The sequence below is a fragment of the Anser cygnoides genome, chromosome 1, assembly GCF_040182565.1.
Source record: "Anser cygnoides isolate HZ-2024a breed goose chromosome 1, Taihu_goose_T2T_genome, whole genome shotgun sequence".
Lineage (NCBI taxonomy): Eukaryota > Metazoa > Chordata > Aves > Anseriformes > Anatidae > Anser > Anser cygnoides.
In genome coordinates this window covers 83,019,866-83,046,757 of record NC_089873.1, presented here as the reverse complement: position 1 = coordinate 83,046,757, position 26,892 = coordinate 83,019,866, and the positions used below count along the sequence as shown (strand labels likewise).

Sequence of the window (26,892 nt, the reverse complement as noted above, 5' to 3'; positions counted from 1 at the left end):
TAGCTCTTGCTAGAGGTTACAGTTTTCACAAAACATGCAGTTGTGCCATATTGTAAAGACTTTGGAAGGGATTTTCATAAATGCCAAAGTCACAGAGGAGCATAAGTACTACTGAATGTCAGTGGGACTTCAGTTCCTGAGACATGTATGAAAATCACAGCTTTCAGTTTACATAGGTTTGAAATCATTAGGAGCTTCAGTAGATTCTTGTGGTGTGTAAATACATTTCTTTAAATCCAGTGCATTCAATACTGATGTACATGAAAATAATGTATTTCTGCATAGATATCTGAATATATAAGTACTTCAAAATGAATATGGAAATCTTTCTGAATCACTTTTTAAAACCCTTGCTATAGATTAGTTGGAAACTAACAGCATTCTGTGATTTAGGGAAATGTATAATAGGAATAAATATAGAGAGATTTTTAGCTATATGTTACAGTCTCTTCTTCTGCTTACTGTTTCAGGTGGTCAACAATCTAAAAGTGCACTCAGACTCTTGAAAAAATGTATAGTTGCAGGTCACCTTATTTTTTTCATTCTTCATGCTTGAAATCCCCATTGAAATTTCAGCATTACTAGATTGCTGGATGATAAAGGCCGTATCTTTTCTGTTCTCAAACAATGAGTGCCAAAGGCAAAAGAATGAAATTTGTATGCTACACTGTCTACGTTACATGTGCATGTTCATTTATCTCAATAACTGACTGTCATCGTTGTGTGTGTACATCTTACAATGATAATAAGAGACCAATACTACTCAAGATGTCAAATTTTCAGGGATAGATTTCTAGCTGCAGGCAACTTGAGCAAAATACCTCAGATTGAGAACACTCTCCTTCTTGTCACTGACCACATTAGACCCTTTTATGTAGTTTCATCTTTGGTTTTTATTTGTTGTTTTCTTCCATCCGTGCCTTGAACTTCAGTGTTTTTCATATGTGATGTGAGTCATAAGTGTGTGTTCAACAAAAAATGTAATTAAATAATGTATTAATATATTAAAGTAAACAAGGTATGTATTCAGTTGCCTACACAAATTTTGTTGCATTTTGGTGAACAATTAAACTTCTTTAGCTGTTTTGCAAATCAAATAGGAGTAGTATTTTTAAAGGGATATCAGATATTTCTGTGTACTTCTAATGTATATTTTAAAATATATAAATTTTGAATCACAAAGGGGATATATGTTTTCTTGATTTGGGTGCTACTGAAATTCTGTTACCTTCCAACAACTGAATACAAAATTAAGAGCAGATTATTCATTTCCCAATAAGGGTTTAAATTGCTTCTGCCCAACTGCTTATCAGCCTTAAAAATTACTTAATCAAAGGTAAATAACTTTATAAAGATTAAGATCTCTCTTTGTTTCCTTTAGAAATAAAAATAAAATAATAATAATAATAATCATGTATAGTAACAAGCATCCTACCAACAGTAGGATAATATAGAATCATAGTATGGTTTGGGCTGGAAGAGACCTTAAAGATAACCTTGTTCCAACCCCCCTGCCATGGGAAGGGACACCTCCCAGTAGAACAGGTTGCCCAGGGCCTCATCCAACCTGGCTTTGAATACTTCAGGGATGGGGCATCAACAGCTTCCCTGGGCAGCCTGTTCCACTGCCTCACCACTATCGTAGTAAAGAATTTCTTCTTAATGTCTAATCTAAATCTACCCTCTTTTAGTTTAAAAATATTACTTCTTGTCCTATTGCTATATTTCTTGGTAAAGAGTATATTGGGCCCCAGCTTTCCTGTAGGCCCCGTTTAAGTACTGAAAAGCAGCTACAAGGTCTGTCGGAGCCTTCTCTTCTCTAGGCTTAACAACCCCAACTCCCTCAGCCTGTCTTCATAGCTCCAGCTTTCTGATCATCTTCGTGGCCATCCTCTAGACCTCCTGTAACGGGTCAATGTGTTATGTTGGGGGGTGGGTTTCATGAGAGTAGAGTGGAGGCAGAAAATCACCGCCCTCGACCTGCTGGCCACAATTCTTTTGATGCAGACCAGGATACAGTTGGCATATTGGGCTGCAAGCATCCATTGCTGGCTCATGTTGAGTTCCTCTTTAACCAACACCCCAAGTCTTTCTTGGCAGGTCTGCTGTCAATCCACTTATTGTCCAGCCTGTGTTTGTGTTTGGAATTGCTCCAGCCCAGGTGCAAGACCTTGGCCTTATTGAACTTCATGAGGTTTTCTGGCAAGAAAAAGTAATTGTTACACTTGACACTTGATGTGAAAATGGGATTTATGTCTAATGCTAATTTTTGCTCTTCACCTATGTCAAACTATAATAGTGCATAGAAAGGAACTGTAGCATTTTCTGCCAATGAGTATTAAACAGACCATTAAATAACTAGTATTGCATTACACAGAATGAATAAAAGAGCAATAGAGGTCCAAATTTGAGAGATTTCAAACTACAGTTGTAAAACTAAGAGGCAAGCCTTTTTTTTTGTAAGAAGAGGAAACTAAGCTAGTAGTTAGTTTTACTTTTTCAATGTTTTGTATGATTTGGAAAATCACTGCTAGCTTTTTTTTTAATCAGCAACAAAACACTTTTCAAGTTAATAAATATTATTAAGTCATTAGTTTCTGTTAAAGTATTTTTTGTTATCCTTGATTTGTCCTAGATCAGAGGAGGAAAGCTTATGATCACATACACAAGAAAGAATGATGCTGGCAAGTATGTTTGTGTTGGAACAAATATGGTTGGAGAACGTGAAAGCGAAGTTGCAGAGCTCACTGTTCTAGGTAAGAACTCTCCTTTAAGACTGTGTTAATGAAAATGTCCATGAATATGAAAACGTCCAACTTTGTTATTCCTAGGAAGCCTTTAATTAAAGGTCATTGTCAGGTATTTGCTTTTCGGTGTTTATTTTGAAAATGTTTTTTGTCACATTAGCATTCTAGCAAATGGGTGGCAATTAGAATTAGAGAATAAATTAGATTGCAAAAGACCTTTAAGATCACCAAGTCAAACCGTGAGTTAATGGCTTTGCAATCTAGCTTTGTTGTTACTATAGAAGACACTTTCATACTTCGTTTTCAAACTGAAAATAGTTCCAATGTCCACTGACTGGGTCAGTACGATGAAACAATACCAAAACAAAAAGTGACATCGCTAAGAAGAAGCTATATTTTTCTTTTAGAAGCAAATCACAATTATTCTATACTTCTATTACAAATAATTATTGTTTTGTTTATTATGCATGCTGAGTGTTGTAAAGATGCAACAGGTCTACTTGTTCAAACGATCATATGGTAGTTCCTTCAAGCATTAAAAAATATTTTCATTTAAGATAACTGATCTTAGGTGAAAATTGGATTTTTTTGTTGCTATGGCAGAAAAGAAACTGTAACTCCAGTGTAATCTCGGACTATCTTCAGCATGTGAGAGTTAGTTGCCTTATCCCTGTAGATGCAGCTTTGGTAGTTTTCATTCAAAATGTGTTATATGTTACTTGGAAGTAGGGAAAGCTTGAGATATCTATTGCTTCTGAAGGAGAAATTAAGCTGTTTTATCATGACTGCATGAGAATATCCAAGCCATGAGTTCAGAACTGTGTTGTTTCCATCACAGTGCTGCTGCAGTAATCCTGGTTCTTGCCTTTTTTTTTTTTTTTTATAACCAAAATCATTAGATTGGAAAAGGCCTTTAAGATCAAGTTTAACCATCTACTTAACATTACAAGTTCCATGTTCCTAAATGCCACATCCATACGTCTCTTAAATATCTCTAGGGATGGCAACTTCATCCCTGGTCAGCTTGTTCCAGTGCCTAACCACCCTTTCCATAAAAAACATTCTTCTTGATATCCAGTCTAAACTTCCCGTAGTGCAATTTGAGGCTATTTCCTCATGTCCTATCACTTGCTTCTGAGAAAAGAGACTGACACCCTCCTTGCTGCAACTTCCTCTCAGGTAGTTATAGAGAGAGTGATGAGATCTCCCCTCAGCCTCCTCTTCTCCAGACTAAACAACCCCAGTTTCCTTAGCCACTCCCTGTAAGTCTTGTTTTCTAGTTGCTTCCCCAGCTTTGTTGCTCTTCTCTGCACACATTCAAGCCACTCGATATCTTTCTAGTAGTGAGGGGCCCAAAACTGACAGGACATTTGAGGTGCAAGCTCACCAGTGCCGTGTGCAAGGGGACAATGACTTCTGTAGTCCTGCTGGCCACACTGCTTCTGCTGCAGCCCAGGATGCTGTTGGCCTTCTTGGACACCCAGGTACACTGCTGGCACATGTTGATTTGGCTATTGACCAGCACCCCCAGGTCCTCTTCTGCCAGGCAACTTTCCAGCCCCTCTACCCAAAAACTATACTGCTGTGTAAGGTTGTTATGACCCAAGCACAGCACCTACATTTATCCTTGTTGATTGTCATGCAATTGGAAACATCCCATCAATCTAGCCTATCCAGATCTGCAGAGCTCTGGAGAGCCTTCCTACCCTCAAGCACATCAACATTCCCACCCAATTTGGTGTCGTCTGCAAACTTACTGAGGGTGCACTAAAGCTCCTCATCCATATTATTGATAAAGGTCATAAATAAAGCTGGCCACAATACTGAGCCCTGGGGAGCACCACTTGTGACTGGCCACCAAGCAGATTTAACTCTATTCACAACAACCCTTTGGGCCTGGCCATCCAGTCAGTTTTTACCCAGTGAGCAATACAGCTGTCTGTGCCCTGAGCAGCCATTGTCTCCAGGAGAAGGCTGTGGGAAACAGCATCAAATGCCTTATTAAAGTCACAGTAAACAACAGCTACAGCCTTTTCCTTGTCCACTAAGCAGGTCTTCTTGTCATGAAGGAGATCAGGTTAGTCAAGGAGCACCTGCCTTTCATAAATCTATGCTGACTGGGTCTGATTACCTGGTTGTCCTGTATATACTGTGTGGTGGCACCCAAGATGATCTGCTCCATAACTTTCCCTAGCACCGAGGTCAGAATGACAGGTTTGTAATTCTCCAGATCCTCCTTCCTGCCCTTCTTGTAGATGGGCATCACATCTGCCAACCTGCAGTCAACTGGGACCTTCCCAATTAGTCAGGACTGCTGGTAAATTATTGAAAGTGGCTTGGCAAGCACTTCAGCCAGCTCCTTTAGCACTCTTGGGTGGATCCTATTAGCCCCATAGATTTGTGGGTGTTCAAGCAGCGTAATAAGCTGCTAACCATTTTACCTTGGATTATAAGGACTTCATTCTTCTGAGCAGACTTAAGTACCCTGAGAAGAATTAGTCTTACTAGTAAAGACTGAGGCAAAGAAGGCATGAAATACCTCAGCCTTTTCCTCATCTCTTGTCATTGTTTCCCCCCACATCTAATAAAGGGTGGAGATTCTCCTTAGTCCTACTTTTCTTATTTATGTACTTTAAAAAAATGTATGTATATTATTGTCTTTTACTGTAGTGGCCAAGTTAAGCTCTATTTGGACTTCAGCCCCTCTAATTTCTTCCCTGCATGACCTCACAACATCTTTGTAGTCCTTCTGAGTTGTCTGTCTCTCTCTCGGTTTTTTTTTTTTTTTTCGGTTTTTTTTTTTGTTTTTTTGGTTTTTTTTTCTGAGTTCCTGAAGAAGCTCTCTGTGCAGACATGCTAGTCTTCTTCTCCACCAGCTCATCTTTCAGCACATAGGGATGGCCTGCTCCTGTGCCTTCAAGATTTATTCTGTTCTAGAAAAATGTCCAGCCTTCCTGGACTCCTTTGCCTTTTAGAACTGCTTCCCAATAGACCCTGTCGAATAGGTCCCTAAAATCAACCCTGTGAAAATCCAAACTAGCAGTTCTACTGACTGCAGAACTTCTTATTCAGGTTTAAGATGTGTTTTGTCAGTCTTTGGCACTTTCATGTCTCTTCACTACTTTTTAAAAATATGATGCTGGCGACTTAAGGTTCTGCTCAGAGTTTTTTATGAAGCAATGTTTTCCTTAATGAAGTGAAATTATCTGCCATTTTGAAGTTGTTGAGATTGAATATCCAGCAAGATGGTCTGGTAACTTTCTGTAAGCTAAGGAAGGATCTCTGTGATCCACCATCCTGGTTCCCTTTTTTTTTTTTTTTCATTTGAAAACCTTTGAAGCACTTCATATGGAAATTTATTGTCAAATAGACTTTTAGAACTTCAGAGCAAAATCTAGAATTGAAAGAAGGCTATAGTTACATGAGTGAAGTCCTGACACTGGGCTCCTTGTCAACTGTACTGTTTAATTATTCTTCTAACCAGAGAATCACAATATAGACTGTTATATATAATTCATGCTGGAAATAGTACTCTTGCTAGAAACCTGTAAGATGGACTCATTAGAGAAAGAGGTCTTTCTTTGCCTTTTACTCCATCTGGTTTTCCCTTCAAATGAATTTCTGATTTTCAGTTTGGGGAAACTAGTAAGCTTTTATTTTCAAACTGGACAGTAAAGCTTTGTCTGTCTTATCAATCTATGTCTAGAAAACTTTAATACACTTCATTTTTTCAAGTTGGGTCTTAGATATGAGTCAAAAGGCATGAGAAACATGCTGACTTCATATATTAATATCTTTCAGCATAAATCTTGTGTTTATGGTTTTTGGTTATTTGGAAGTTGAACTTTTGCTTTTAGGTCTGCTTCAGATCAGAGGGAGGATTATAAGCCAGAGACTGTAATATTAGAAGATTTCAAAGTGTTCCTTACTAGGCTTTCCTTGCATTTACCAAATAATTGCGTGACAAAGATACTTAACTAGTATCAGTGTGATTTCCTTTATCCATTTATGCACTTGAATAAGAGAATTAAGGATGGGCAGACAAAAGCTCTTGGACTATTACTCTTCTGATAGGAAACTGACCTAGAGAATGGTATGGCTCAGGGCTCAATTCTAGCCCTGGCCCAGGACTCAAATTTGTTCAACATTTTTATCAATGATCTGGATGCAGGAGCGGAGCGCATCCTCAGCAAGCTTGCTGATGATAAACTAGGAGGTGCTGTTGACTTCCTGAAGGGATAAGGGGTATTGCAGAGGGATCTAGATAGATTGGAGAACTGGGCAATTAGCAACAGCATGAAGTTCAACAAAGGAAAATGCTGGATTCTGTACCTGGGACCGAGTAACGCTGGACACAGGTACAGAGGGGGAGACAAGTGACTTGAGAGCAGCTCAGCTGTAAGGGATCTGGGGATGCTGGTCGATAGCAGTCTTAGCATGAGCCAGCAGTGGGCAGCCAAGAGGACAAAACACATTTTGGGGTGCATTAAACAGCATAGCCAGCTGGTCAAAAGAAGTGATTACTCGGTATGTTTAGCAGCAGTACTGCTTTGCCTTGAATATTACATGCATTTCTGGGCTTCACAATATAAAAAGGATCTTAATATCTTTTAAAGCTTTGAAAGAAGAGGGCAGCAAAGCTGGTAAAAAGGCTGGTTGGAAGGCATGTGCTGTGTGGAAAGGCTGAGGACACCTGGGTTGTCTGGTCTGGAGAAGAGGAGGCCGAGAGGCGAACTCACTGCTCTTTGAAGCTTCCTGAGGAGAAGCAGAGAGGGAGGTGTCAGTCTCTGTTCCCTGATCACTGATGAAAGGACACAAGAGAATGGCACAAAGCAGTGCCAGGGTAGGTTCAGACTGGACATTGGGAAAAGTTTCTTCACCATAAGGGTGGTCAAATGCTGAAACAGGCTTCCTAGTGAGGTGGTTCATGCCCCATGCCTGTCAGTGTTCAAGAGGCATTTGGGTAATGCCCTCATTCATATACTTTGACTTTTGGTTAGCCCTGAAGTGGTCATGCAGTTGGACTTGATGATCTTTGTAGGTCCCTTCCAACTGAGCTATTCTATTTTGTTCTGTTCTCTTCAGTGGCATCCCTCAAAAAATGAATATTAAACATTGGATATATTAAAAAGGAAATAAAGATTAAAATGCAGAAAAACAAAACAGTGTTGTAGAGATCTTCCATGTTTCATAAGTGAGATATAAAAAATATGCTGAAACTGAATATTGCAGTTGTGCTTGAATCCCAGTTCTTCAGAGGTGGGGCTGATGGCACTCTGAAGTGGAGGAAACTTTGCCTTCAGGTAAATATTTTATAAGTACATAGAATACAAATGGATCAGGCACACAAAAGAGTCTACAGAAGTATGGAAAAAAAAACACAACTCATTTGTAACAATAATTGTTTGGCCAAGCATGCTGACAGTTCCTACCTTCTTCGTTTTACAGTGCAACCAGAATTATGTAAAACACAGCATTAAGACTCATTGTGCAGTCATATCTTTACATCAGATTTAAGGAGTCCTAAAAAGATAAAATCTGGCAATGGAAACAGTGACAAAAACATTCACTGCAAGTGTTCCTGGATGTTACTGTAATTTAAGTGCTTTTGATATTATTGCTGTATATCTGAACATTCACAATAGTGTGATTTAAGTGTGTCCAAATGAATATATGTATTTGGGGATTTACTTTGCTGAACTTTTACAATGCTGTCTTGGTGTGGATAATATCACTTTATCTTATTTTCATTATTGAAAGTTGTAGACTGATAAGAAGTATACAGAGTTGTCAGAAAAGTAGGCCTCTTGTTGTTTTTTTTTGCTGTTGCACAGCAATCATGTCCTCACCAGATCAGTCCTTTATATTTTGCAGGATTAAACTGAATATCCTTCCTCAAAGTATTCTTACTGTGATGCTTAATCTGGAACATTTTCTTTTATTCAGGATTGTGGTTTTACTGCATCTACAAGAAAATGGGGGTGGAGGGGGGTGGGGGGGTGGTGTTGTAAATGTATTTTTTATTTAATTAATTTAAAAAACAACTAATTAGAAATTTAATTTCTAAGTCGTGATTTAGATTCATATCTGTAGGTCCTTGTTTTATTTCTCACTTATTGAATACAAAACCAGGCTTGAACTGACAGCATAATCAGCCTGGTTGTAAAGCAAAGCAAAGCAAAGTTTTCTACGAGACTGGTGTCCTGTTTGTCTGGACATTCTCCAGACTAAAGGAAATTTTGCTATAGAGTTTTGCTTAGTTGTCACTTCTACTTCAGTCCTTTTTGAACCATTCACCATGGTTTTATAATACTGAATTTGTAAACACTTATCTGCATAGTCAAAGTGATATTTGTTAAGTGTGATATTAGTCAAACGTAACACAAATGTCAGATGCTAAGAATATAAACCTGTCTCTTTATCCTTCTGTCAGGTTCTTTTGTACTCCTATAAGAGATCTGTGGCATATTTTTGGGTATTCACAGTTCCTGATGGTGCCAGTGACTTCAGACTCTTCCAGTTCCAGGGAGATGATATGTATATCTTTAATACATACAAGTCAAAACATGCAACTGTCTTCTCATTTCTCTCAGAGCTTTCACAGCTTTATAGGCAAAAAGGTCATCTGCCTTAGGCAAAGGAACCTGCAAAGCACTCTCATGTTCTTTTTTGGACATCTTTTTTGTCATTTGATGCTGCCTCTCTGGATGAGTAATTCTTCTTGGAGTATCCCAGTAATTCTTCAAATACTTTTCTTCCTCGTGCATGTGCAAACCTCACTGCACCACTCTGGTATAAAACTCTATGGACAGTACAGCACCATAAACTTTGGACCCTGTTGCAGGTAGCAAAGTGTATGGATTCCTTTCTTGAAATTTCTAGCTTCTAGCTGGGTTGCCACAATAGCACAGCCTGTGCTGAGATGCCGTTTCAGAAAGACTGAGAGAATTTTGCAAAATGTGTATTTCTGACTCTGGTGAACCAGGGCTGGGGTCATCCATGTCCTACGATGTGAGTCGGGGATAACAGCAGTGTTTATTAGCAAGAATTAGAGAGAAGACATTGTAGGTATTTTTGGCTTACTTTATTTTGTGTGTGCTCATGAAAGAAAATTTTCTCTTTCTAATGTAGTACTTGAAATGACCATCATGTGCTAGCTGCTGCTGACATGCAAGCAACCTCATAGAGCTAGTGTGCTGGGCATTAGAATTTATATGCACCATTGAGTCAAAACCTCTAGTAAGATAGTATTTAGTTTTTGCCTTCTGTCTTTTTGAAGCAGTGCAGCAGGTGAGTAGTCATTTGTCTGAGGCCTTGCAGCAGGTCTGCTTCTTTTTAAGGGTCAATGTGTATTCAATTTGCGTATTCAATAAGATGTGATTTTCTTTAGGTATATTTGTTGTACCTAAGCCTGAAGAAGAGAAGGCTTCTGGGTAACCTTACTGCACCTTTTCAGTAGTTAAAGGAGGCTTATTAAAAAAGATGGAAAGCAGCTTTTTGCTCGGGCACACAATGACAGGACAAGGGGGAATGGTTTTAAACTAAAAGAGAAGAGATTTAGATTAGAGGTTAGGAAGAAATTCTTCACTCAAAGGGTGGTGAGGCAGGTTGCCCAGAGAAGCTGTGGATGCTCCAACCCTGGAGGTGTTCAAGGCCAGGTTGGATGGCGCTTTGAGCAACCTGGTCTGGTGGGAGGTGTCCCTGCCTATGGCAGGGGGGTGGGAACTAGATGGTCTTTAAGGTCCCTTCCAATCCAAACCATTCTATGGTTCTATGATGTGATGATATCTAAGAAATAAGCTTGGATCCTGAATTACCACTGAGACTACTGTACTGAGACGAATAATTTACACAGCTACAAATCTTCTGCTTGTTGTCTGAGCTTCTGTCCTGGGGCAAGGAGCTAGAGGAGCAGTGGCAAAATCAGCTCCATTGGATTCATCCCACTGTTCCTGTTTCTCTAACAGCTGGAACTGAGGGAAAATCACAATTCAGTCACAAAACTGCTGAACTAATCCTTTAATCCTTTTTTTTTTTTTTTTTTTCCTTTAGAAAGACCATCTTTTGTGAAGAGACCAAGTAATCTGGCTGTAACTGTGGATGATAGTGCTGAGTTTAAATGTGAGGCAAGAGGTGACCCCGTCCCTACAGTAAGATGGAGGAAAGATGACGGGGAATTACCAAAAGCAAGGTACAGTATATGTAGTTAACTTTCTGATGACATTTAGTTTGGTATATGATGTTGCCATTCAACATTTGACTGCTAACATTTCTTTTTCTTGAATAGAAAAAGCCTCATAAGACATTAAGCTCGATTTGAAGTTATCAATTATATTAAAACTTAAGAATTGCTTGTTCTAAGCCTTTTGTTGTGTTAACACGTTTAAAAAAAAAAAACTCAGTTCAGTCAGTAATATCTGAAATAGACTCAGACTTCACCTGAAAAACCTTCTGTAATTATTAAAACTTTGAGGGAATGTATAACAGTTAATAAATCAGGTTACAACATCAAGAAGTGTATACTGGAATTGCAATTGATGTAAAATGTAGTCTGTTAATGTACCAAACTGTCTTGGTTATATATGGTTTTCTTATTAAATCTCTAATTTAGTTTCTTTCTGTCCTTGCTCTAATTCAGGCCAATAAGTAAAACACCTTATTAAAAGGAAATATAATTCTGTGATAGATTATATATTTATTTACTTGAAACACCCATACATACATCAGTTGAAAACCTGTTGAGGATAGCAGGAGGGATTTGAAAGAAGACACAGTAACAGTTGGCTCCTGTCATCCAAATTCATTTTTCTGTTAATCTAGTCTATAACTTTAATAAAAAGTATTGCAATTTTAAGAGGAAAGTATGCTTCCATGAAGAGAAACACATTGAAAGCATTATACAAAGAAGAGAAAAAAACAGGTTATGAAAGAACAGGAAATTGTGAAAGGCCACACATCATACTTTAGAAAAATTATTGAATGAGTTGTGATTTACACTGAAATTTAAGCAATTCTGATTTTTATGAGGACAATATTTTCTTTTCAACCATACTAAAAAAAAAAAAAATAAAATCCTTCATTCAGATGGAAAAAGTATGGCGAGAATGATTACTATTATTAAATTTACCTGTTAAGAGAGTTCTAATAATTAAAAAGTTCTGTGGTAGAACCTTATAATTGTATTACCCTAGTGAAATTCTGCTGATGCCAGTGAAACTGACTTGTGTTGCAAATGAAATCAGAGTCAGGTTTTCAAATTTATAAATATATATTTTGCTTCAAAACCTTTGTTTTTACATTATTGATTTACAATCATTTTTAAATATTTTTATTTATATGGGAAATGTATACATAAAAATATTTCAGAGGTAAAACACTGTATTTCTTCCTACCCTTTACAAAAGTTGTACAAAGTTCTACCTTTGTTCTTGTTCATTATATATTACTATGTATATTTAAAGATACGAAATCCGTGATGATCATACCTTGAAAATACGGAAAGTTATGGCAGGAGACATGGGCTCATATACTTGCATTGCAGAAAATATGGTTGGAAAAGCTGAAGCATCAGCAACTCTAACAGTGCAAGGTAAGAATGATTCTTTATATATTATTCTAACCTAGAATTAAGAGAAATGGATTTTTTACATGGCAAATTTAGGGAGTTGTTATACACAGATTAGTTGTGTCTATAAACAACTCGTAGAGTTGCTACTTACACCGTATATCTATGCTGTGTTGTAAAAAAAAATGCAAAAATATAATTTTAGTTTAAATTGTATTCTTTAGGAACAGAAGCATTTCAGATGTAACATTTTTCTCAAGCAGTCTTTACCTTACCAGGGTGGAGAATTGAATACATTTTGAATTTCAATGTGTTCAGAATTATATTATTTACAAGCTTTTTATCTGAAACACTAACAGAAAGAATAGAACCAGTTTTATCAAACTACATTACTTTAATTTTATTTTCAATTATCTGCTGATTTTTTTCAATTAAATGTCGTAAATAAGCATTGAATGATAAATCTGTATGTATATCTTATAATGCATTAACCCAGACCACTGGAATTTCAGTTGCTTTTTCATTATAAAAGCATGTCATAGCACTACTGTTTCTCTGTAAGATAAAATTCAGTGGAACTCAGTGTATTAATATGTATAGAGTCTTCATTGCCTTTATATACAAAATCCAGATGTTCACTATTCAGATAATCCCTTTCTTCCTTTCCGGCCTAGCAGACAGGCAATGATGTCATACTGACGCTTTTTTTTCTACACGCTGATGGTCCTCCTGTCCTTCTTTTCTGTTCAGTGGGAATTAGTCATTATGAAGTTCTGGGGAAGTATAGGCTTAAAAGTATTTTATTTGGTAACAGCACTCTATTTTGACACATTTACTGTAGCAGGAAAGGTCTTGTCCTTAACCTGATCTCCTTTTTCCACTAGAAACATTTGGTATCCTTAACATCTGTAGCCGTTAGGAAAATACAGGAAAGAATATCTTTGTTGGAGGTCTCATAAAACAAAAAATTTTGAGATGTTCTCTTTTGTTAAGTCATCATGATGTTTATACATCGAAACTGATATCTTATGTTTGCAAAATAATCATCTCTTATGCTCAGTGTTTTAGAATAAAAGATTAACAGGTGAGTAGTAAGCACAGTTTATTCCGAAGAAAAAGCTTGAATTATTATTTTTTTTAAATGGCTATTTGTTCTGAAGATCATGTCTTATGTCAACTGTTAATCTTTTAGAATATCAGTATTAAGAACTTTTCCTCTATGACTGGTTGAGCAGATACCTTTCTGGAAATAAGCTATCAGTATCCCTAGTCCTCCTCAGTCTTATTCAAATAATCTGCAGACACATTCTGGTAATGCCATATAGGTTGATGGTACTACTCAAATACAAAATTACCTAAGTTTATAGTTGATAGAGATCTAGAGTTAGATCTTTTGAATTTTGATAATAAAACAGTATGTCTAAGGAACAGTATCAGAGCATAAGTCTTGATTCAGTAAGATTTTGTAAGCATTTATATTACACAGTGGATGTTTACACTGTAAGAGCTTTGCTCTGCAGATATTGTTATACAATAATTGGTTTCCCAGCATGAATGGATTATCTCCTGCGCTATTTTTCTGTGCTAATGTGTCTGTAGAATGGATTGATATTAGAAGTTGTGATGTGTGGGTCCAATTTTTACTTTATAATGCAGTAAATTACGATCAAAATCCATTTATTAAAGTATCTAGGAAACATAGACTTATGGAAGAAAAGAAAGAAAAAAAGAAAAAAAAAAAATAAGACTCCTCTAGAGAGCATGCATTTTCCATTCAGGTATTTTTTCACATTTTTCCTTCTTTTCCTCCTGTTTCTTCTCTCCTACTGCTCTTCTTTTTTGGTCCCTGCTTTCCCTCCTCTGCCTTCTTGTTTAAACCACATCTTCTGAAGGGTCAGCTTATTGGCTACACTACATCTAGAGAGGTAGATGTGATCTTCTTGTTCCAGTGTTAAGATGATAATGATCTGACAGCATTCATGGACATATGAGCATGTTTCCACAGCTCATTGAGGAAAATATTTTTTCATTTATATGAGTTAGTATTTTTTCAGGCTGGTTTAAGAAATGGAAATGACAAGTCTCTTCTGCGTTTTTGGTAATTTTCATACGTTCTGTTGATGAAGGAATAATACATAAGTGTGTGTGTGGGGGGGTGGTATGCTGGATAGAGTTATTTCTGATGCATATTCGGGCTATGTTACAAACCATGGCCTCAGAATTTGAATCTGAAACTGTGTATCTGTCCTTTTTAAATTCAACAAATGACAAAAAAAAGGTTGTTTTTTTTGTTCCCTCGGTAGCTCTGGGATAGGCAGTGGTGTTTTCATGCTAGACTGCCCTCCAAAGAAACAATATGGGAGTTGTTAATGGTAACAACTCCAGAAGACATGTCTGTTTAGGACGGGGTGGTCATAGTCTGACAAGTGTCTATGCTGTTAAAGTGCTACCCTGCGTGAAATGTGACATAGAGCAGAAAGTGCTGTAAGCAATGCTCTTCAGGACGCTTCTCAGTCTTCTGGCTTTGTGGCACTGCTATGATGATAGATCCTATTCCTGTGCTCATCATTTTCCAGGCCTGATTGAATTGTGCAAGTTCTGCAGCCTGCAGGGTTATCTAGGGTATTAAGAGGTGGAGATTGTAGCACGGTGGCTAATGGAGATACTTAGGTGGCAGGGATGTGATGACGGGAGGTGGTGAATAGCTAACCTGGTGTCTCAACAGAGAGCTAGCTGGGATCTAGCTGTACTGCTAGCCTTCAGCTCAGCACTGGCACTTCTTGGTCTAGCAGACATCTAGCAGTTGGTAAGACATGCCCTGCAGTGCTCCATAAAACTCTGTGTGGCATCCTCTAAGCTAGTAATGCTTCTGGGAACAAGCTGTCTCTGTATCCGTGGACTAGTAACTATCATCTCAGATAATTCAACTACATATAATGGGATGCTGATGGTAGAAAATACAAAAGAGGGGAGGAGATACCAGTTCCATTTCAGTGTTGTACTTGCCCAAGGCACCAGCATCACAGGTTCTGATTACTGGGATCAGTATTTCCCTGCATACAGACTCCAAACTTTGGGGATTTTAAGTGTTTCCTGTCTATATATGAGATACAGATGTTGTATTTTTATTCAGTTTCACTAAAACTACTAAACCAAATTTGGAGTTCCCTATTTACGTAGAACTTCGAACCCCTTACTTAGGCTTTTATTATTGCAGCTTAAAAGTATTTCCGTCTTTCAAGTTGTTTGTCAGGTTATCTTATTTTCTTCCTGGAAAACTAAATACTTAAGAAAACTTAATTCTACTATTTATTTATTTATTAATTCTCCTAAAATTAGAGAACCTCAGTCCATTGTTTTCATTTTGTATCAATGTATGTAAGGCATCCATAGACATTGCTGAATACACATGGTAGAGTTTAATTCAGGAGATGATTAATTATTAAATAAATACTTCAATCAATACAAGCTGCCAGGAAGCAGCCTGGAGTACAGTACATTTTACCAGACTCTAATAAGTAGCTGATGTGCTCCAGCAAAGGGAAATGATGGCCAAAAATGTATCTCCGGACCCACTGGATTTCTCTCTTAGTTTCCAGCACTAAGTAAATTGGATATACTTATCGTGCACAATTTTAGTATATATGCAAGATGCTTTTCATGTTTTCATGGAGATGTCTATTATGTGTTTTTCTTAGTTTTATGCCTTTAAGCAGAACAGTAGAAATGGTAATATTATATACAATTTAACTGAATCCCATATTCCTGAGAAATATAAAATTGCCATGAATATGTGCCTCAGAACCTCAGTTCTAAAACAGAATTGGTTTTACCATTAATGGAAATAGCAGTAGGCTTTCTTCAGAAACCAGCAAATTTCACATTTAATCATGAAAATGCTTTTAAGTAAATCTAGCAACAAAAGGTTTCACTTATTTTCCCCTAGTTCCATTTGCTTTGCTCCCATTTGCAGTACTTAATCAGGTTTTTTTAAACATCCATTTTAATAAGATTTCTATCATTTATGTTGAAATGAGATTTACTCTCTAAAACAACTGAAAATTATGATTCCAGTGGAAGTCTTCCTAGGCTGTAGGCCAAGAACAGTTATAGCAATGACAGTATCGTTGCTGCTCAGCAGGAGTTGAAGGAGGAAGAGGCTAAGTATGTCAGATGACCAGGTCTCCACAAAATACCCCTGTTGTTGACTATGGGTTGGTCACCAGCAGGTTGGTAGTAAATGGAAATCCTCAAACTTTGTGTTCTTTTTAGGTCCTTTTCATCAAAAAGTGACTGTGAAAGAGCTTGCAATATTTGTTGTAGTGCCCCCTCTAATACACACCCAAGCATTCAGCAGCAGTAACTGAACAGTGCATTGTAAATGTTGGCATTCAAAGGCACTAAGCATATTCAGTGTTACTGGTTTGGCAGGAAGAAGGAAGAATTCCTGCGGAAATAGCTCTGGCAAATTCATATTTTGCAGTGGTGCTCTTTGATGTCAAGGTTGTTCTGGTTTATGATGTCATTACTGTTGGGAATAACAGAAATTGCCTGTGGGGTATCCAGCCTACAGTGACAAGAACTTTCCATAACTGAGTTCTCGCTGGGATTTTGCTGGACTAGTCAACTGACAAGGAATTTTAATCTGAAAAGGTGGCACATGCATCAGGTCTGGAATTTCCTCTGCTTTCCACCTCCCTCTTTGTGCAAAGTAACTTTAAGGCACGCCATAGAAGACATCTATTTGATTAGGTTTCTGGGTAGGGCTAGGAAAACCACCCTGAATGAAAAGGAATGGGATTTACTCTTTTGTCTGTCAAGTACCATGTAAATGTTTCCACTGTGTCAGGTTGCTGTTACACATTATAAGTTGGCTGTAAATGTAATTGCTTTATAGGTATCTGAGATACAGACATTAAAATAACAAAGACGCAATTTGAATTTTTATGGGATTTAAAAAAATGCCATTGGGGTATATGTTGGCTATTATGTGTTGCAGTGAAGGCCTCGCTGGATCATTAAATGCTTTAATTTTAAAACAGGGATTTGGATTTAAATCTTTAAATTTAAACTTGTCTACGTGGTCAGTATTTCTCCCTTTTGGAAGAATTGATTTTAAGCAATATTATGTCTTACATTTCCATGAAGGAGAAAGGAATAATAGTGATTGTTTGATGAAATTCAGTATTTTTTTTAATTAATAAACTTTTGGCAGGATAAGTGAGGGGAGCTATCTCTTGTGATTTGTATAGCTTAAAGGCACATCCCTTTCCCCATTAATGACTGCTGTAAACTATGACAGTACTTCAGATTTCTATCAATGATCTGAGAAGTTTGACTGCCACCTATTTCTGGTTAGAGAATATAAATCTTAGAAGTTAATCAGAGGGAAATGAGGAAACTATCTGAAGAAGAGGTTAGTGCCCTGAAGGTGCTTGTTCTACTGATGCGAGTGATGAACACTAAGACTCCTGAAGCATTTCTGAAATGCAGGGAAAGAAGGAAACAGTAAGTATTTCAAAAAATTAAAAAAAAAAAAAAAAAGATTTATAGTTACTTTAAATCCATGTAACGTATTTTAACAAACAACTGCTTCTATGTTTTTTTAAGTTTTTAACTGGAGGTTTTGTTTGTTTGTTTGTTTGTTTGTTTGTTTTTTTACATAGCATCTCATAACAATGACTACAATTGCTTATGTGGAAAAAATGCTTAAAAACTTTAGAGAACTGTTACTGCAATTTAGCACTTTAAAACAAGAAGTTGAGGCAGATGTTTCTTAGCAAGTAGAGCATAAGGAGTACAAATAATTTGAAGAAACGTTACTGTAGAGATATGTTGAAGCTAGAGGCTTTCTCCTGCAGAAAGAGATTAATTCACTGTAAAATTCTTTAAAATTACACCTTTTAATCACTCAGTGCAGAGAATTTAAGAAAGTAGATTTGTGTAGAATAAATCAGCACTCAATTAAAAAGTAGCAAAGATTCTTTTCTACTGCCTGCAATTTCCTAAACCCAATGGCTACGGAAAAATCAATTGTTTCTGTATCAGGCTTCACTGTTGCAGGCTTTTTTGTGTGTGTGTGTATGACTGCTGTTGTAAAGATAACATTTCAACAGTTGTGCCATTAAAATAGACAAAGCAGAATTTTACTGCAAAATGTTGTGTTTGGGGATTTGGGGATTTATATGTAAAATTAAATAGAGTGCAAGGAATAATAACTTATATTGGCTACTCATTAAACAGTATTTCTCCTGTATGCTCATTCTGAAATAAATGTAGGCCTTATTAAATTACGCTAAACATCTGTAAAAAATAACACCCGTTTTCTGGCCTTGTTTCTAACCTGTGAGTAATTTTCATAAGGACTATACAGTGATTATAGTACACTCCCTTACTTATGTTACGTTACATGCATCATTAAAATCAGTCATCTCTGCGAATTAGTTCTTGACAAAAAATGCTGACTTATAACAGCAGTGTGTTCAAACATTATTTCGCTAAGCTGTTTTAGGCACTGTTTGTGACTATGAATTATGTTTTGTTTGAACACTAAAATAGGTTATTGTTAGGTGCTGAATAACACTCCAGAATATATTTGGGTAATAAAGTATCTTGCAGTCTTTACAAGCAAACTGTGTCACATAGTAGGCTCAGTATCATGAGCTTCCAGTGCAAGAAAAAAACAGCTTAAACTGATAAACATTAAGTATGCTCCTATTATTCTCAGTGGGAGGAATTTGCATGTTCTTCTTGTCCTGATGACCGCACATTAATTCCTGAAGTTCGGAGTGAATTTTATTTTCATTTGATTATGGAATAGGATGAGAGGGTTGAGAAACAAACAAACTGTCTGGATGGACATCAGGTTGGACACCAGTAATTTTGATAGTATTACAGTCTTTTGGTAAAGGTGAACCACTGCCTCACTGTATGAAAAACAGGCTGAGTGTTTTTTTGTTTTTTGTTTTTAAATAATATATGTATATATTTTGTTTCTGAAGATTGTGTTTATTTCTTTAGGCAGCTTGTTCCCATTTCCACCCGCGTCACACTAAAAATTCCTGGTACCTGATGGCTATTTTGGTCTGATGTAGAGTTCTTAAATGTTGCGATTTTTGCTATCTGTGATTAACATTTGTTAATGTGTCCTAGTTACCTTGATAGTGATAACACTATCAAAAAAGTAAGATCAGGTATTTCTGTGCTATTTGTAGACTTGGGTTGTCTATATGTGAGGAAGTATCGCCCTTATAACAAGAAAGAGAAGTCTAGATTCCTTTTGAAATAGTATCTGTTTCAGTTGGCAGTATTCCTTACTGAGTATTGCATGTAAAAAAAAAAAAAATAATAATAATAATAATTTATAGTGATCAAAAGTTACTTCGCTGTGGAGGTTTATTGTCCTTTCATTTTTAGTTTGTGTTTGGTATCCATTGATCATGGGGCTTTGGCCATTTCTCACAAATAGCTTTAACTTATTAGAAAAAAGTTGCTATGGATTTTAAATTCCTCTTTTAAAGAAGAAAACTCTGCTATCATAAACAGCTGGGGAAAAAATTACATTCCATTTCCTTTTCAGCTCTACTATCTTTTATTGTAAGTTAAAAAAATGCAGTAGGGAGCTCCTAAGAATTCTTCAAATAGTATCCAGCTGTCATAATCTTTTTGTACTTCTGCACAGCTTACTTAAAAATTATCTATCTTTTTTCACTCTTTTAAAAGGCTATAGTATAAATATTTGTATCCACGACTGCTTAGATTGCAGCAGCGCCTGAAATTACCTCAGTTCTTTTTAAACAGAGGGGAAGACAAGCATTCTCCAAAAAAGAAAAGCCTGGGAAACAGAACTCCACAGTTCACTGCATTGCTCTGGTTTTTAAATAGATGGAATTAAGCCTCTCCTAAGTGTGCTCACTAAATTGTATTTAGTTTATAAGATGGTTTAGCAGGACCAAGAGCAAGGATGGAACAGAGGAGAGCAGGAGAGGAACTTCTGGAAGGACTTAAATCTCTCCCTCTCTGTCTTCCACCCCCCATATTTTAGATTTCTACTGTCACCCCAAGGCATTGACTACAGGATTTGTAAACATTATAAACTGAGAGTACTACATGTATTAACCTGAGAAGTGCTGCCTTTTAAAACCACACTGCAAAGTCTCTTTCCACATTTTTGATTTTATCATAAAAATCTTCATTAACTCCTGAAATAGGTGAGATTGCAAGCTTTCTGATTTTGTAGCTTGTATCAGCAAAATCAGTTGCAAATCAAAAAATCTGGTGTGAGTACATTGTGCAGACTGTTCTGTTCCCAGAGATTTTTGCAGTAGGTTTTCCCCAACACACATGTATACCCACTCGCTTGTGTAGCCCTCTTCGTCTTAACTCTAAATGTTTTTTAGGGAAGATTTGCTATGAAGCAAACATTAATATAATTTCACTACCGAGACACAGCTGAGAGAGCACCAGTTTTCACTACCCAACCCTATAAATTAGAATTTAGAAGGAAAAAAAAAATCACCTCTCAGCCCAAATTAAATCTCAAAATGACCAGAATTCTATATGGACATCCTCATGTCTGTCTCTCCCCAGTACGTGTGCTAACCCTAAATGTAATTAAATTTTCAAGGCTGCATTTGTACTGTCAGCAGGAAGGAACAGTACTTGCACTTTTCTTTGTGAGACCACTTTCCCTTGACATACATTAGCGCTCCTGAGTCCACAGTCACCTGCCCTTTTACTCTGGGTACCAAGCCAGCAGGTAGAAGCCCACGTCCTCTGCTGAATCTGAGAATATATTCTGTTTGCCTGGTCAGAGTAAGCATCATAATGTTGTGGCTGCCCAGTTTCCAGACTGCACCTGTCTCACGACCACTGGCTCAGAGTGCAGCAGATAAGTGTGGTGAGAAGTGCAGCTGGCAGTCCACCAGCACCCTGATGGTGGCACATTCATGACAAGCACAGATTGTACTCAGCGTGTTTTCAAGTTGCTGCCCAGCACGTGGCAAGTCTTTGCTTTTCTGACTCCTAACAGAGGAGAGAATGTGGGTTAACTGTAAACAAACAAAAAGAAAGAAACAAAAGTATGTTGTGAAATATCTTGAGGAACACAGCAGCTAATTAATACTGCGATTTTTCCATTATTAACTGTTCAGTACATGAAACTGAAACATTGTTTTGGGTTTCTAGATTTCCACTACTTCTTACGGTGATCCCAACTATCAGAACTGTTTATCCTAATGTTCAATCAACAGTTTTCTATTTTAATTTCATTCTCTTTCTTATAGCACTGTTATAGAATATAATCCATCTGCTCCTCCTCTCCAGTCATTTTAGATTTCCATCTTCTCATCTTTGCTCATTTGAAGTTACAGTAGTCACTTGCTCTTATAAACTTAAGAAGTGTTTATCTGATATATCATCAACAACCCAAAACAGAATTTTTCCAGTCATCATAAATGTAATTAACTATGATCACTCCCTTGCCAGGGTTTGGAATTACAAGCCCTTGCTTTTGATTTGAAACATCAAAAACTCACATGTAAACATTTTCCCTGAACTATATATGGTTGTGGCATGCTTGGAGCCAGACTGTTAGACCTTTCCTCCAAAGTTTGTACTGCACTATATCACACTTCATGCCCTGGAGCTATATACTGTGTAAGCATTCATGGTGAGTAAAGGTGTCCCAGTCTGGTCTTTTAAGAATGTGAATTTTAGCACAAAATATGGGAAAATGTAAACTATTTGTATATAGAGAGAGACCTCAAGAAATGACAGTTGAAAATGCAAAGACCAATGAGGATGAAAAAGGATATACACTGTTTCTTTTGTAATGTATCTGGTATTATTTTCCCATGTTTTTCACAGGTTGTAGTCAGGAGACAGCTGAATGGCAGCATTTTTTTATTTTTTTTTCAGAACAGGGGATTTTGGCCTTTGCTTATTACTGTGTAGAAAGTAATACTTCTCACAGATGACTGCAGAGAAATGTTGCTTGTGAAGGATATTGGGTGCTTCAGATTGATTTGATAAGAACAAATAGCGAACAAATCTCTGGAAGGGAAATGAAACATTGTCTTAAACTAATTCCCTTAATAATAGCTTTTGTAGAACAGCAACATCACTTTCTGGTAGGTGTGTCGCAGGAAGGCATTAAATAGTCCTTGTTCAGATATTAATGCCTCCAGAATTTAAATCCTTTTTTGGAAAGTAAAAAGTTGTCAATTAGATTTCAGAGTTTAACAGTGAAACATATTCATGAGCAGAAGAGGTAGGAAGCTTTTGTGCTGAGGAATTGTTTGAAACAAGGAAAAGAATTGGAAAAGATCATCAGACCTTCTTAATTTTTTAAATTTTTTTTTTTAATTTTTTTTTTAAGGAGTGACCACTCAGAGTTTGACCAGTTTGTTAAACCTATTCAAACTAACACTTCCTCTGCATGTAAATCCAGTACCCAAATTTTCTGTACTTAGCCATTTCTTTCATGTAGAGATTATAAACATTTGAGAGTTCAAAAAAGTTTCAGCCATTCTGGAAAATGGCAATGTTTTATTACAAATAATATAGCTATCTCTGTACTATCTGTTGCTAGCTCTGGAGTTTCTCCTGTCATACTCTTTAGTCTCTACTTGGCCAACTGCATCATTAATGCCAGCTCCCCAGGCTGTCTCTTCCAGCACGTAGGCTCATAATCACATCCCATCTCCTATCAGTTTGTTTCTACGGGCATATTCAACCTCTGATATATATATATTTTTTTGCTTGAACTAGGGTTAATGTATCACAAAATTAATTGAAAGCAATCTAAATTTCATTGTGACTGCCATTTCATAGATTAATCATATACTTAAAAATTTATACAGAAACTAAAGACTGCCTATTACCTTGATCTTGTATGTAATTATTGACCTGAATATTGGGATTGTTTGATTTCTCTGGTGTAGAATTATACAGTCTCACTACCTTTATATTAATTTCTACATGCTATAAGGGTGTCAAGCAGTCCTTAAAGACTTAAAATTTTTTATTCTAATAATAAAAAATGAAATACACTGGGCTTAAATTGAAGGTATTTAGCTTGTGTCAGCTGAACTACAAGATGTATTCTAAGAATCTGGAAGGTATTCATAAATAGTAATAGTCATAACATACTTTATGAGTTTTTAATATGCAGAACAAGTGCTGTTTATTAATTAAGTACCACCTTGAATCCCTAGATCCCAAAAGTACTTTATTAGTATAAATGAATGACAATTTCTGTCTCTTTACTCTTTTTGAGATAGATATTACTACTACTGCTTTTAGGAATGAGATACTTGAATATTGTACCTTGTCCAATGTCAGACTAGGAAACAGAGGCAACTCTGTAATATTTGCTTCTTAATACTAGAGTACTGATAAATTATAGAGAAACACTAGATTAGCATTTGCATTCACTTCTGTGAGAAAAATTAATAAATGTGTTATTTAAAGATATAGGCAATATGTACAGTATGTTTTGGTCTCATGTGTACATATATCCTTCGAGGAAAGGCTGAGAGAACAGCTCTTGCTTAGCTTGGAGGAGAGGTGGCTTCAGTGTTGGACGTAACAGCAGCCCCCAGTACCTACAGGGAGGTTGTCAGTAAGACGGAGCCAGGCTGTGTTGGGAGGAAAAGAGGCAAGGGATGTAAGTTGAAACAAGGGAGATTGATACTGGATACAAGAAGAAATTTCTTCACTGGGTGGACAGTCAGGAGAGGAGAAGGTTGCCCAGATTGTTTATTCATTCTCAGTCCTTAGAAATTTTCAAAACCTGAGTGGATCAAGCCCTGTGCAGCCTGGTCTCACCCCATAGCTGACCCTGCTTGAGCAGGAGTTCGAACTGGAGACCTCTTGATACTGCTTCCAACCTGAATTATCCTATTATCCTCCAATACGACATCTATCAAATAAATTTTTTGCTCCACTAACATGTGGTAACTATACTTGTCTGTAGTTTGAGTCCTAAATCTGCAAATTCCTACTCCTGAGGGTGGATTTAACGATACCAATAGTCCCAGTGAGGATGATAAGATTGCTGGCAAGAATAAGACATTAGAATATAAAGTTGCTAGTCTGGAAACCACTTTTCTTTTGTTTTTTGTTTGGTGACTGGACACATGTCTTCTATGATAAACCTCACATGTCAGGGAAATTATTTGAAAGGCAAAAATATTATTCCTTTGGTATTTGTGGTTTCACATGCTACCTTCCTGTCTTTACAAAGAGGTTATTCCCCCTAGTTACCATGTGAAAACCCGTGATAAACACATGGAAAATTAATTTACTTAATAATTGAGTGTAAGTGCTGTCAAATAAAATGTGCCCTAATAGAGTAAAAACTATTTATTTCTCAGTTTTAGGAACCTTAGATATTAATAGTATGTAGATAAAAGTAAGAAAGTGGTCTTTGTTGTAGCTATTGCTTTTATTGTTGTTCTTTTAAACCACATGATTTCCCCATGACAGAACTGTTTAAATTTTTGTATGAAACTTCACCCTTTGCCCTTAACACAAGTTTGCAACCAACGTGATGCCCTGTTTCTACAGGGATTTATTTTCATGTATCAGTATCCCCTCTGTTTTTACAGGTGGGCAAAAAAATATATTTGCTCAACAGGGTTATTTTTGACATACAATAATGAAACCATCTGGTTAAAAGAAAAGTGGAAATTCAGCACTTGCAAGTTAATTTAATTTGTAGAAATGTAACTGAGCAACAAAGACAGATTTCTATCTTGAAAATTTCAAGTGAACTTTCAGTAGAAGGCTCAGGCAGCTTTACATTGCTACCAGGAAGGCTTATCTTTTCTCTTTTTGGCATTTATTAAGTAGTGGAAAATTGGTAATTTAGAGTGCAATCCTCTGTGCAAGAATTGCATTACATTGTGTCTCTTATCAGACTCCTTCATGTAGAATATGAGTTGTGTTTTATGGAAAAGCATTTTTAATTTTAAAGCAGGTCAAACTGTAATTGGAAGTTTAGCAGAGAGCTTTTCAGTTTTAAAGGAGTGGCTATTGTGTAATATAAACATACATGATCAAGAGTCACTAGGAGCTCAGTCTTGGGGACAAGCATTTTTCTCTCAGGAATTCTTTTGTGTAATTTCTTGGCTACTCCTCTTAAAAGTTACAGATTTGCCAGGATAACCTGAGCAGAATAATACACACTATTTTTCTCTTGGAGAAATTCTGAACCTACACACTTAAAGAAGGCTAACATACATTCAGAATACTTCCCTAAAATTGAAAATCAAAACTTTGAAAACTGTGCACTTTGATTTCCTCTGTTCGGGATTGTTTCCTTAAAAAATGTCTCTAATAACATAAAAATAGAGTTCTCTATATGACCAGGTTTTTACACTTTCAGTTGCAGCTTCTTGGCACAATCCAAATTCAAGTATTATATCTGATTCTACTTCTGCTTCATTTTCTTATTACACCTGGAGTCCTCTGTTTATGTGAACTGTAAGCCAGTATTCCTCATGCCTAATGAATTTTGGCAGACTGGATATTATTAGTTTCCTCCATGTGTTCTATCAGAGGATGGTATATAGCAAGTGCTTACATGCTCAATATAAAAGCATACCCTGCTGAACAACAGTTGTTTTATTCTCAGCTTAAAGCTTGAAGGGCTTGGTATTTGTAAAAAGTATTAAGAAAAGTGTATATATTTGGACTTATACTGTAATTATTTTATACCAACTACCCTTTTTAAATTTTTTTTCCAGAATCTATATATAATTAAGCAATGCAAAATTTTTACGTTTTTATTTTGAATCAGTTCTTTCAATTAGTGATGTATTGTTGGAATGCTTTCTGACATGCCTGTCTTTTATAAGTGAAATTAGCCTGCCAGGATTCATCAGGTCATTTCCAAACTTACAGTAATGTTCACCTATGTTTGAAGGACAATGTTCTACTAGATAATTTACCACTGGAATATTTCTGTTGAGAAATAGAATGTTTTGCAGTAGATCTCTGCTTTCGTGTATTTTACTGAAATTGAGATTTTTGGGGGGAAGAAAAGGATTAAGAATCTTTTTAAATATAATTGTAATTGTGGATTAGTTTGCATTTACAATTTAATACTGATCATTATGACCTCAATACAGCAATTCTATACTGAAAAAAAAAATGGTGTGGGGGCTAAATTCCTCAGCATATTACTAAAGGTTGAGTAAACTGCCTTTGTAATAGCTATTAGCCTCAAAGAAGTATTTTCTGTTAGTAGATGTTTGTATGCTTTAGAAAGGGTGTAAATGTCACTGTTCTATTTCAGTAGTGTTGCAAATTGATATTTACTGGCGATTTCAAGTTCATTTTACTATGGAAAGCTCTTCATGCAGAGAAACAATAATATGGGGAAAAAAAATAAAAAGTTTTTACCTAAGGTTCCACAACAACAGTTGGCTTGGAATAGAACCCAAGTTGCCCAACCATTATTTTAGTCTGTTACCCATTTTAGTCTATATAGCCTACTTCCAGCATGATAGAGTTCTGCTTAAAAATACAAAATATGTGGTTCAACATTTTTAAGCTGTGTTTCATATATCAGAA

General features: G+C 36.5%; 1 protein-coding gene across 3 annotated transcripts in view; it reads left to right on the top strand.

Annotated features, from left to right (window-relative positions):
* ROBO1 (roundabout guidance receptor 1) overlaps window positions 1-26,892 on the top strand; it is a 704,094-nt gene that overhangs the window by 609,392 nt on the left and 67,810 nt on the right. For all 3 annotated transcript variants that reach the window (XM_048080853.2, XM_048080848.2, XM_048080849.2), the window contains 3 exons: window positions 2,636-2,756; window positions 10,800-10,938; window positions 12,209-12,336. In XM_048080853.2, the coding sequence (XP_047936810.1) occupies window positions 2,636-2,756; window positions 10,800-10,938; window positions 12,209-12,336 (388 nt within the window). The remainder of the gene's footprint in view (window positions 1-2,635; window positions 2,757-10,799; window positions 10,939-12,208; window positions 12,337-26,892) is intronic.